The 12,071-nt window shown below is 37.0% G+C and overlaps 1 protein-coding gene across 2 annotated transcripts in view; it reads left to right on the top strand.

Annotated features, from left to right (window-relative positions):
- Positions 1-5,450: 5,450 nt before the first annotated feature.
- Positions 5,451-12,071, top strand: part of LOC126764145 (uncharacterized) — a 147,365-nt gene continuing 140,744 nt past the window's right edge. The window contains exon 1 of one of the 2 annotated variants that reach the window (XM_050481944.1): positions 5,451-5,704. In XM_050481944.1, the coding sequence (XP_050337901.1) occupies positions 5,616-5,704 (89 nt within the window). In that variant the 5' untranslated portion in view covers positions 5,451-5,615. The remainder of the gene's footprint in view (positions 5,705-12,071) is intronic. The other variant, XM_050481943.1, reaches the window with a different exon arrangement.

The raw sequence follows: 12,071 nt of genomic DNA, 5'->3' as shown, positions 1-12,071 counted from the left end.
GAGCACTCGTCAACAACTCGGAATAAGGGGACTGTGGGACGGCATTTCAAACTCCATACTTACAGCTGCAACCGAAATCATTGGTTTTCGGAAAATGCAAAAGAACAGCTGGTACGACGAGGAGCGCCCTGTCGCAGCGGAGAGAAAACAGGCTGCCTACCTCGCAACGTTACGATCGACCACAACACGTGCAGGATGGGATAAATACCGAGAGTTGAAGATGGAACCGAGACGCATTTGCAGACAGAAAAAGAAAGACGCCGAAATGTGTGATTATGAAGAGCTTGATAAGCTGGCCGACAGGGGTAATGCTCGAAAATTCTACGAAAATTTGCGGCGGCTTATAAAAGGTTTCAAGACCGGAGCATACTCCTGTAGAACCCCCAAAGATGATCTGGCCACAGATGGCCAGAGCATACTTATATTATGGAGGGAACACTTCTCCAGCCTGCTGAATGGCAGTGAACGTACATCACTAGAAGAAGGCGAACCCGATCCCATAATCGATTACGATGGAGAAGACGTTTCCTTGCCCGACCATGAAAAAGTTCGAATAGCAATTACCCGTCTGAAGAACAACAAAGCGGCGGGAGCCGATGGATTGCCAGCCGAGCTATTCAAACACGGCGGCGAAGAACTGATAAGGAGCATGCATCAGCTTCTTTGTAAAATATGGTCGGACGAAAACATGCCCAGCGATTGGAATTTAAGTGTACTCTGCCCAATCCACAAAAAGGGAGACCCCAAAATCTGCGCCAACTACCGTCGGATAAGCCTCCTTAACATCGCGTATAAGGTTCTATCGAGCGTATTGTGTGAAAGATTAAAGCCCACCGTCAAAAAACTAATTGGACCTCATGAGTGTGGCTGTAGACTTGGCAAATCAGCAACCGACCAGATATTCACCATGCGCCAAATTTTGGAAAATACCCTTGAAAGGAGAATCGACATACACCACCTCTTTGTCGATTTCAAAGTTGCTTTTAACAGCACGAAAAAGAGCTGCCTTTATGCCGCTATTTTTGAATTTGGTATCCCCGCAAAACTAATACGGCTGTGCAAACTGATGTTGAGCAACACAAAAAGCTCCGTCAAGATCGGGAAGGACCTCTCCGAGCCGTTCGATACCAAACGAGGTTTCAGACAAGGCGACTCCCTATCGTGCGACTTCTTTAACCTGCTGCTGGAGAAAATAATTCGATCTGCAGAACTAAATTAAGCCAGTACAATTTTTTATGAGAGGCTACAGCCGCTGGCGTATGCCGATGATATTGATATCATCAATGTCACAGTGTCAGCCTGGAAATCCAACGCAGGATAACTCTTGCCAACAGGTGCTATTTCGGACTGAGTAGGCAATTGAGAAGCAAAGTCCTCTCTCGACGAACAAAAACAAAACTCCATAAGTCGCTCATAATTCCCGTCCTGCTATATGGTGCAGAGGCTTGGGCGATGACAACAACGGATGAGTCGACGTTGCGAGTTTTCGAGAGAAAGGTTCTGCGAAAGATTTATGGTCCTTTGCGCATTGGCCACGGCGAATATCGCATTTCATGGAACGATGAGCTGTACGAGATATACGACGACATTGACATAGTTCAGCGAATTAAAAGACAGCGACTACGCTGGCTAGGTCATGTTGTTCGAATTGACGAAAACACTCCAGCTCTGAAAGTATTCGACGTAGTACCCACCGGGGGAAGCAGAGGAAGACGAAGACCTCCACTTCGTTGGAAGGACCATGTTGAAAAGGACCTGGCTTCGCTTGGAATATCCAATTGGCGTCACATAGCTAAAAGAGAAACGACTAGCGCGCTGTTGTTAACTCGGCTATAATCGCATAAGCGGTGTCTACGCTCGTAAAGAGGAAGAAGTAAACAGAAATTGAGTGTTTTGATTTTTTAGTTCGAGTTAGAAAATGTATTTTGAAATACTTTTTTATTCATTGCGAATGATCTTATTTAATTCCGTTGAACGTTGTTTAAAAAAAAGTTTTCAAATAATTAATTTTGTGAAAATTGCCTGTAAAATAAATAAAAAGCGATGTGAAATGTGGCAATTTTATAAAGCAAAGGAATTAAACGGATACATAAAAAGGAATACGTATACTATATAAAACGTGGAGTTCGAACTTAAAACAGCATATGTAAAATCAGCGTCCAACAACGGAGCTTCCAGGAGCAGCAAGGGTTACATTTCAAACGACAGAAAAATCAGATGCACATAATGACATCCCGTAAGTACTCATACAATGCAATAAAACATAAAATTCGTATTTTAATTAAGAGATTTTAGAACCTACTCTACGTAAACAAAATTGAGGATGCTTTGTCTATTATCTCAAGGGTTTCCAACCATTTAGCATTGTCGAGGACAACGGATTTAATCAATTCATTGAAGCGCTAAATCGTTCATATGACCTGTCCAGTCGGCATGTTGTCAAGAACTTTATAGGAAGTATGTCTCTAAAAAATTAAATCAAAAGTTCCAACTTTTGTTGGACATCTCGTTAGTTACATAGCAGTTTAACTGTAATTGTTAGAGAAAATTTTCATATATTACTGAATTGCTGTCCATTGAGTTAGGAACATACTGGCAATAATTAAACCGGGCAAAAAACAAAAAGTCAGAGTGGGGGGTGTTTGATAAAATAATATTGACAGTGCTTTTTGATAACGCAAATTATATAAAGTGTGCCTTGAAAAATGAGCTCAAACTACGCTAATTCCGTTGTTTTGCGCATGAAAATTAAAACAAATTGTTACACACATTTCAGAAAAAGCACTTCTACAAATGAAAAATGTAAATTTTTTTCGAAACAATGCTGGTACAGAACTTTAAAAACTAATTCAAAATGTCGATAATTGATGGAATTCCACATTTTATATAGTTGAAGGTGTTATTAAAGTAAATGAAGCCGTTAAAAGCACTAAACGCTGACCCCACAATAGCTGGCATATTTAAAAACCGTATAATTTTAGATGTAAGTGGAGTATTTCAAGAAGTACAGCAAATGAACCCCAAAAGCCACAAGTAGAAATCCTAGAGTTTTCAATATGAAACTGTTGAGGTTGTATAGACAATATTGCGCCAAACAAACCGCGTACTTGTAATTCAAGAGCAATTATCGAGATTCAGCGTTATTTGGTTAGCAAATTCTTGAAATACGGACCCCTTTGATATGATGGCAGTAGAATAAATATAAATATCCATATCAGTCTCTCATATCTCGGGTAAAATTAGGATAGTGAACGTCATCAGATCTTTGCAAAATTAAATAAATTTTATTCCATTTTGCATCTAAAATCAGTGCAATTTGAAAAAAAGGCCATTTTTTTATTACTTGCAAGGTTATTTTAGTGTTACTATATCAGTATTAATTGAATAAAACAAAACCAAAGTTCAAGTAGTATGGATTTGAATTTTGTTGAATATACAAATTATTATATTTTAATTTATAGAAAATGGACGGTTTTTAAGCCTATCAAATTACACTGGTCAAAACTGTTCGAGAATCCACAGAAATGCACAGTTAAATTTTATTAAAGTTATTTTTCTAAAACAAGTTTATGAAATATTATCGCCTAAATAAGGCGTCTAAAAAGGTACTTTTTCCACTTTTATTATGGGAGAAAAAACAGATCATATCCGATTTTTTTGCATATATAGTATGTATTAAGATATATTATTGAACAACAAAACAAAAATTATTTTATGTCAAAAAAACAAAATGGCGGAAATATCAACGGCATCTTATCTGAAACGAAAAAGGTTAATTTTTTTTAATCAACAAGCTTTTATCAAGTGTATAATAGAGGGATTTTGAGAATTTCGAAAAATTGGGGATGTAGGTCTGGGCTTTAAAAAAGTGCCACAGTATACAGGTAAAGTTTTTCGACGTCAAAATAGTTAAACAACTGTCAAATGCCATTTTTCTCGGAGAAGCGCTCTATCACGCACTTGAGTATAAAATTGTCTATAAAATACGCCTTATTTCACGTAAATTAGTTAATTAATTCGCTCACAATTTTGACGGCCGGATAAAAAAAGTTACTTTCGAGGAAACGAGCCTCAAAGTTTTGGTACCTATACAGCCGCTGCATGAAGTGCAGTGCTTCTGGGGCCGATTTCTTTGAAAATTTGCGGAGTAAACCAATGAAACTTCGGGACTTTATTTTTGAAAATTCTAGAGGTATCTCCCCCCTTACAAAAACAATGAAAAAATACAAGCGAAAAGAGACTTCTTTCAGAAATACGGATTTTCAAGCGCGATTTTGTGTGTAGACGGAACACATATTAAAATCGCTGCTCCAACTAAATAAAAGTTTTTCTATTATAAGCGCAAAGGATACTTTAGTATGAATGCCATGATTGTAAGTTTGGTGACAAAATCACATTTTAAACAAGAAATCAGATTAGAGAAACTATATGTGGAACATATACAAATATAATATCCTAAATAAATATTAACACAAAATATTTATACAGTTTTAATTAAGTACTTGGTAAAACCTTGCGCCATTTCAGGTTTTTGCTTGGTATTTAACCCGAAAGTATTTACTCTGTATATAGGCTGTATTTTGACAGCCGCAAAGACAATACACTTACACAAGTCAGCGAAGGTGAAAAATACTACCGCGATAGTTTGATAGTTTTCGTCCTACGGCCATGATCACATATACCATTTCGGTAGCAAATGACGTGACAAATAACTTTTGTTTTATACATTTTGCCATGAGATGCGTATTTCACGCGCTAGGTAGACAATTTCACGATTTTAGGCGAATTTCCGAAATTTCAAGGCCGGAGTTGGGGTTGAAGATGCAATCCGATCTCAAAACAAAAAGTTGTATTGGAATCAGGAAGTACTAAGGCAACTTTTCCACACTATTAGAAATCCCGAATCGAAAAAAGTCCGGAATCGACCCACCCTAGTGGTTACTATCTGATTTTATCCATTTTCACAGAGTTAAAAGAGGTGTTGAAATGACTTCGTCTCAGGAACTTTGTTTGATATAGCTAGTATAGCGGGTTGAAAGATATGTACATTAAACCATTTAGTGGACACGTCCAGTTTTAAAAAAATGTTTGCCCACAGGTGTCGCTGGATTGCTGAGATCTTCTGTATTTTATTTAATGCTTAGTTATGTCATTTTATAGATTTTCGTTTAATGGTATTTTGTAGGCGGGGCAATGGTCTGGGGTGCCAAGGAATAAGTGTATCAAGTTTCCTCAAGATATCTCAAATTTTATTCAAATTATCAGTTACACGGACAAGCTGACGGATAAAAAGCTCCGAATTCCACAAGCGGTTCATAAATTTAATTAAGCATCAATTTGGTGTGTTATAAAATTACGATTCTCAACCCAAAATTTTATAAATTGTATTAAAATATTGTTTTACGAAGTGTAAACCCAGTATAATAACAAATAATTTAATTATTTAGGAATAACAATCAAAGTTTAAAGTTGTACTTAATGCAAAGCAAATTCATCGAGCAAATAACGACTGACATCATGTACATATGTGCATAGTCCACTGAATACCAATCATTTGACTTTGTCGTTTGAGATTTTCTTGCTTAGGTTACGCAGTGTGAGATATTGTGACAAAAATGTACGCGAATAAGTACTTAGTGTGGGTGGTTTTGCATGAAGTTCTATTTTCTATATATCCTACTGTCGCAGTTGAACGGCAAATAAGGTAATTGTACATTTGAAATTTATTAAGATCATGTTAAATATACTTATAAAACAAATAAGTTAAGTAATTGTACAAACCGAATGCAACTTTACAGCATGTTGGTTTTACTAGATCTACATAATAAAATAAGTTTCTTACTATAATAAATAATGCGTATTTCTTTAATATATACATATATAAAATATATCCTACAGAAATGTTCGGAATTAAAACTAAAGGAATAATTTTTATACACTTGTATGTATGCAATACTCGAATGTACATGTACATTAGGGTGCACCTTAGCTATACGGGAGAAAAAAAATATAGCGTACAGGACATCACACCCCCCCAAAAGTTGCATTAGAGTATAATAATATGTTCTGCAAAAAATTTTCGCGATTGGATAATGGAAAGACGTGCCGCAACGAGGGTAAAGTGACCATGTTTTACAAATTTTGAATAACATGGTCACTTTACCCTCGTTGCGGCACGTCTTCCCATTATCCAATCGCCAAATTATTATAAATTATAAATTATAATTATACTCTAATGCAACTTTTGGGGGGTGTGATGCCCTGTACGCTATATTATTTTCTCCCGTATAGCTAAGGTGCACCCTAATGTACATACATACGTATGATGTAAGCCTGACTGCAAAACGATTCAAGTGATTACACATTTTAAATAAGTATAGCTACATCTACACAGATCGTAACATTGCTATGTTGTGTGTTGTACAGTGCGCGAATTTTGGTTAGCCGCACTCATGAATTATAAAGAAAATAACTGTACACGCGACAGTTTTAATATATTTGTTTTTGTAAACAATAGTTAAAATATAATATAAATGCTAGGTAATATACATATAAAGTAAGCATGCATATAAAAACAAGAGCATAACGGTACTAAAATAGCAAAATCTGAATATTGTCTGACAATTGGTGCGAACTTTGGTTAGCCGCAGTCATATTTTTATCGTTTTTGCGGTAAGTTCTCTGTGTTTTTAATATTTTTCTGTGAAGTTTTGTTAACACTTACACTTATTCTATTTGATTATATTCAGTTGACAACAGTGTGATTGAAATGGCTAGACAAAAGTTTTTAAATGATGTGGAAAAGAGACAAATTAAAATTTTGAAGGAAAATGGTCTTTCTAACAGAGCAATTAGCCGGCAAATCAAAAGATCAGAGAAAGTCGTGAGAAATTTTCATGGCATATCCAATAAAAATTCAAGGAGGAATACCAAGATAACTCGCCGGCAAGTTAATATTATTAAAGAAGAAGCTACTAAAAATCGCTTGAGTGCCTCTAAAATAGTAGCAAAATTAAATCTCCCAATTGGAAAAAGAAGAGTTCAGAAGATTTTAGCTGCAGACAGATACATAAAGTGGAAAAAGCAACTAAAAAACCACAACTATATACGAGATGTTACACAGTGTACTACGTAGTCAACTACGATATAAAACTACTCTGAACATTTCGCATAAATCGGTCGTGTTCTTTCGGTTCCCGAAGTACTCGTATTGATTCAAATATTCAAGTTAAATAATTCGAGAAAGTGAGGAGAACAATAATACAATGTGGTCTACTAGTATAGAGGAAATTTTCAAAACTGAACACATACATATGTATGTTGGACAAACTGCATAACTCTGCTTTCTAAAGAATATTTCGGCATTTTTTAACTTATAAAGCGAGTGAATATAATAATGGGTTGTCAAAAAAGTCTTGCGGTATTTTTATTGATTTTTTTTTTTATTGAAATTGAAATGAATTTTTGATGACTCATACCCAGCTCTTGACCGATGCTACGGCTGCTACTATGCCGGTCTCTTTCGACCAATTCAGCGACTTTATCGCAATTTTCGACGGCAGGCCTTCCGAAACGTGGCGCATCTTCGACCATCTCTACACCAGAACGAAAACGTTGAAACTTTCGTTGTGCGGTGGAAATGGAAACTGTATCGGGTCCATAAACTGCACAAATTTTATTGGCGGCTTGAGATGCATTTTTGCCTTTATCGTAGTAGTACTGTAAAATATGCCGTATTTTCTCTTTATTTTGCTCCATGTTTGCGACGCTATAACTCACGAACGACTTAAAAGAAACGACAATCAATACGTGTTAACGCGTGAAATGAGCTTTTCAAAAAGGTATTGTATGACCCGATGCGACGAATAAAACTAAAGCTACGCGCTTTCAGCGCCAACTAGCGAAAATACCGCCTATGTTACACAACTTTACAACCAGGAGCAAGACAATGTGACAAAAAAGTAGCTGGTAATTGTACATAAAGTGCAAAATATTTATTTAATCATAAAATAAGAATCCCACCAGACGTAAAACACTTATTTCAATGATTTTCCAGTCCTCGAAACATTTTTCATAAACACTTTTTGGGATGGTCTTCAGTTCCTCCAGCGAATTTGTTTTTATCTCTTCGATCGACTGAAAACGGATTTCAATTGCGCAGAAATTTCAGATGGGGAACAAGAAAAAATCAGATGGAGCCAAATCCGGGGAAAAGGGTAGTTGGTCGATGGTATTCACTGCGTTTTTATACTCTTGCAACCAGTTGCTACAGAGTATTATACTTGTAGTTTTGTTCACCTAACGGTTGTATGTATCACCTAAAACTAATCGAGATAGACGGTTATATACATATGTATGTAGTAATGCGATGGTAGGCACGTGCTACTTGCTTGGCAGTTGATGTAGAAAAAGGAAAATTTATTAATATGTCCAAACTACGTACATTAGAATAGAATAAAGGATAAACAAAATGTCAAAACAAATGGTTGTATTGAGAAATAAAAATTAATTATTATTTATGGTGTTGCCACAGTACCCTCATCCTAGAGAGTCGTAGGTGGCGTGTGTTAAACTGCCTTTAGACGATTGATGGAAACTTTAACTTTATTCTCCTTTATTTCCACTTCGAAATACTTAGGTGAGCGGCTAAAAACTTTGTAGAGTCCCATGACGATCTGACTGAATCATCACGGATGAAGACATGATCACAAGACTTGAGATCGCCATGAACGAAAGCTTTTTAGTTAGTGTGCCAAGCTGTACTAACAGGACGCAGGACAATATTGTCACAATATCTCACACTTCGTAACCTAAGCAAGAAAATCTCAAACGACAAAGTCAAATAATTGGTATTCAGTGGACTATGCACATACATGATGTCAGTCGTTATTAGCTCGATGAAGTTGCTTTACATTAAGTACAACTTTAAACTTTGATTGTTATTCCTAAATAATTAAATTATTTGTTATTATACTGGGTTTACACTTCGTAATATTTTGGGTTGAGAATCGTAATTTTATAACACACCAAATTGATGCTTAATTAAATTTATGAACCGCTTGTGGAATTCGGAGCTTTTTATCCGTCAGCTTGTCCGTGTAACTGATAATTTGAATAAAATTTGAGATATCTTGAGAAAACTTGATACACTTATTCCTTGGCACCCCAGACCATTGCCCCGCCTACAAAATACCATTAAACGAAAATCTATAAAATGACATAACTAAGCATTAAATTAAATACAGAAGATTTCAGCTATCCAGCGACACCTGTGGGCAAACATTTTTTTAAAACTGGACGTGTCCACTAAATGGTTTAATGTACATATCTTTCAACCCGCTATACTAGCTATATCAAACAAAGTTCCTGAGAAGAAGTCATTTTAACACCTCTTTTAACTCTGTGAAAATGGATAAAATCAGATAGTAACCACTAGGGTGGGTCGATTCCGGACTTTTTTCGATTCGGGATTTCTAATAGTGTGGAAAAGTTGCCTTAGTACTTCCTGATTCCAATGCAACTGCGCAAGGTGAAAATCGGCTTGCAGCCACACTTTTTGACGTTGATTTCGCCGAGTGCTATCACTCACATTCATTCACCTACGCCAAAGGACACGTTCGGATAGGTCTCCACACAAATATTTTTTTCATCGAGTTCCTTCACTCTTGTCGGTGATTTCGCCGAGTTCTATCACTTACAATCATTTCCCTGCGCCATACGACACGTTCGGACTGGACTCCACATAAATATTTTTTCATCGAGTTCCTTCACTCTTGTCGTTGATTTCGCCAAGTGCTATCACTTATATTCTCTCAACAGAACACAGAACTCAAAATGTCTGTATCTAAATTTAAATTTAGACAGAAATGTCCTGTGTTTGGCATATATCCGTACAATCTCCCTGAGTCCCAGTTACCTACTTACCAGGATGTTCTTTTTTGTTATCAGTTTGAAAGATTTCGTATAGGGCGACTCCGAGGCGACAACTATGAACCTAGGAATAAAGAGGTTACCGAAATAGTTGCAAAAAAGGTTGAAAATACTTTCAAAAAGTCATCTATTCCGATAGTTTAACACACCAGAGTTGTACTAATGCTCACCACATACCATAAGAAATTTCTGACTCTTAAACAAATGTTTTTAAGGAACCCAATAGGTTTGAGCTCTAAAAGAGACGACTTTGTCTCTTCTGATGGAAAATTATTTGACATCGCTGCTTGTAAATGCATTTATTTCTCTTCTTGCACTTGTCCCAAGGAAAGGAAAGTTTCTATCAATGAACAACCATTTCTCTTGGACCAGAGAAGCAGAAGAATTGGTCGCATTGGAAGTGTTGATCTACCTGAAACGAAAAAGATTAGAAAGAAAAATTAACGTAAAGAAAAGCTTTCAAAACGTCATTCAACATCAATACTTACCAGAAAAGTATCAGCTAGAACACGTGACCATTCAGATCAGCCAGACTCTCATACAGACGACAACAATGTAGGTGCGTCGCACATGGATTCTTCCAAAAACGATGCTGATGATGAATTTTCTCTTCCATCCTCTAAAACCAATCAAAACACACTAGTATTAGAACACACTGCTTTAGCTGCCCGAAGATTTGGAGTAAGTGATAGAGCAGCCTTGATTGTTTCATCTGCTTTTCTGGATGCCAAAAAAGCAGGTTTGATAACAGAGGATCAGGCTAGATTTGTCACTGACAAATGCAAGATTAGTCGGGCAAAAAAACGTGTTGGAGTTAAGTTTCAAAACACCAAAAGTATTGACTCTGTATATGGGCTGTATTTTGACGGCCGCAAAGGCAATACACTTACACAAGTCAGCGAAGGTGAAAAGTACTACCGCTACACTGTCAAAGAGGAACATATTTCTCTTATAGCGGAACCTGGTTGTCATTACTTTGGCCACGTCACCTCTCCTTCCGGGTCAGCTGAGGATGAGACGCAAGCTATATGGCAACATTTACAAGACAATTCAGTTGATGTGGAACATCTAGAAGTTGTCGGTGCGGATGGCACCAACACGAACACAGGTTGGAAAGGTGGAATCATTCGGAAACTAGAAGAAAGAATAGGTAGGCCATTACAGTGGGTTGTTTGTCTTCTACATTTCAACGAACTTCCACTTCGTTCTCTTCTAACACATAGATGGTGTCTCAAAGAGTCCAAATACATTCTCTGGCGACATAGGTAAACTGCTCCCTGATTGTGAGAAGTTGCCTGTTGTCAAATTTGAAAGTTTTTCATCCTGCCAATTACCTTCTGAGGTTATTAATCCGGCCCAACTTAGCACAGACCAAGCTTATCTCTATAAAATATCAGAAGCTGAGCGTCGATGCATCCAGGTAATATGTGCAAATCTCGCTGGCTCACCTGTGCAAATAGAATTCTGAGATTATACATTTCTACTGACAAACCAACAAAGGAAATAAAGATTTTGGTCAAGTACATACTTACAGTTTACTCACCTTTGTGGTTCTCAATAAGATTCAACAGTTCAATCAAAGATGGCTCGCGCCATCTCTATGCTGCAATTCAAAGGTCGAGATACTTACCTGCTAAACTGCGCAAGGTTGTCGATTCATCCATTCAACAGAATGCTTTCTTTGCCCTTCCAGAAAATATTCTCCTTAGTATGATGACTGACGAACGGATAGAAGTCAGAAATTTGGCCCTTGACCGTCTTCTGGCAGCCAGAGAAGCAGAGTCTGACACTGTAAATGGAAGGGTTAGATGTAATAAAGTGCCAAAGCTGAATTTCAAAGCTAATAATTATTACGATATGATTAACTGGAAGACTATTACCTTGACTGTTCCACCAGTTCTTTGTTCAGTTTCTAACGAAGAACTCATAAAAGGGCTGTCGGGAGACACTGCAGAGGTATGAAAATTTAGTGAATTCGCCTCTCACACCTTGGCAGTCAATCTAGGCAATAGGTGCCAAAGTTTAGTACAAAATCTAATTTTATCAATAAATTTGACACAGATTCAGACTAAAACAAGCCTGACATATGGTTGGTTGGTTGGGTTGGGCTTGGGAGGAACCCGAAGAGCAGCCACCTCCAC

The sequence above is a fragment of the Bactrocera neohumeralis genome, unplaced genomic scaffold (assembly GCF_024586455.1).
Source record: "Bactrocera neohumeralis isolate Rockhampton unplaced genomic scaffold, APGP_CSIRO_Bneo_wtdbg2-racon-allhic-juicebox.fasta_v2 cluster09, whole genome shotgun sequence".
Classification (NCBI taxonomy): domain Eukaryota; kingdom Metazoa; phylum Arthropoda; class Insecta; order Diptera; family Tephritidae; genus Bactrocera; species Bactrocera neohumeralis.
This window is presented reverse-complemented; position numbering and strand designations above follow the sequence as displayed.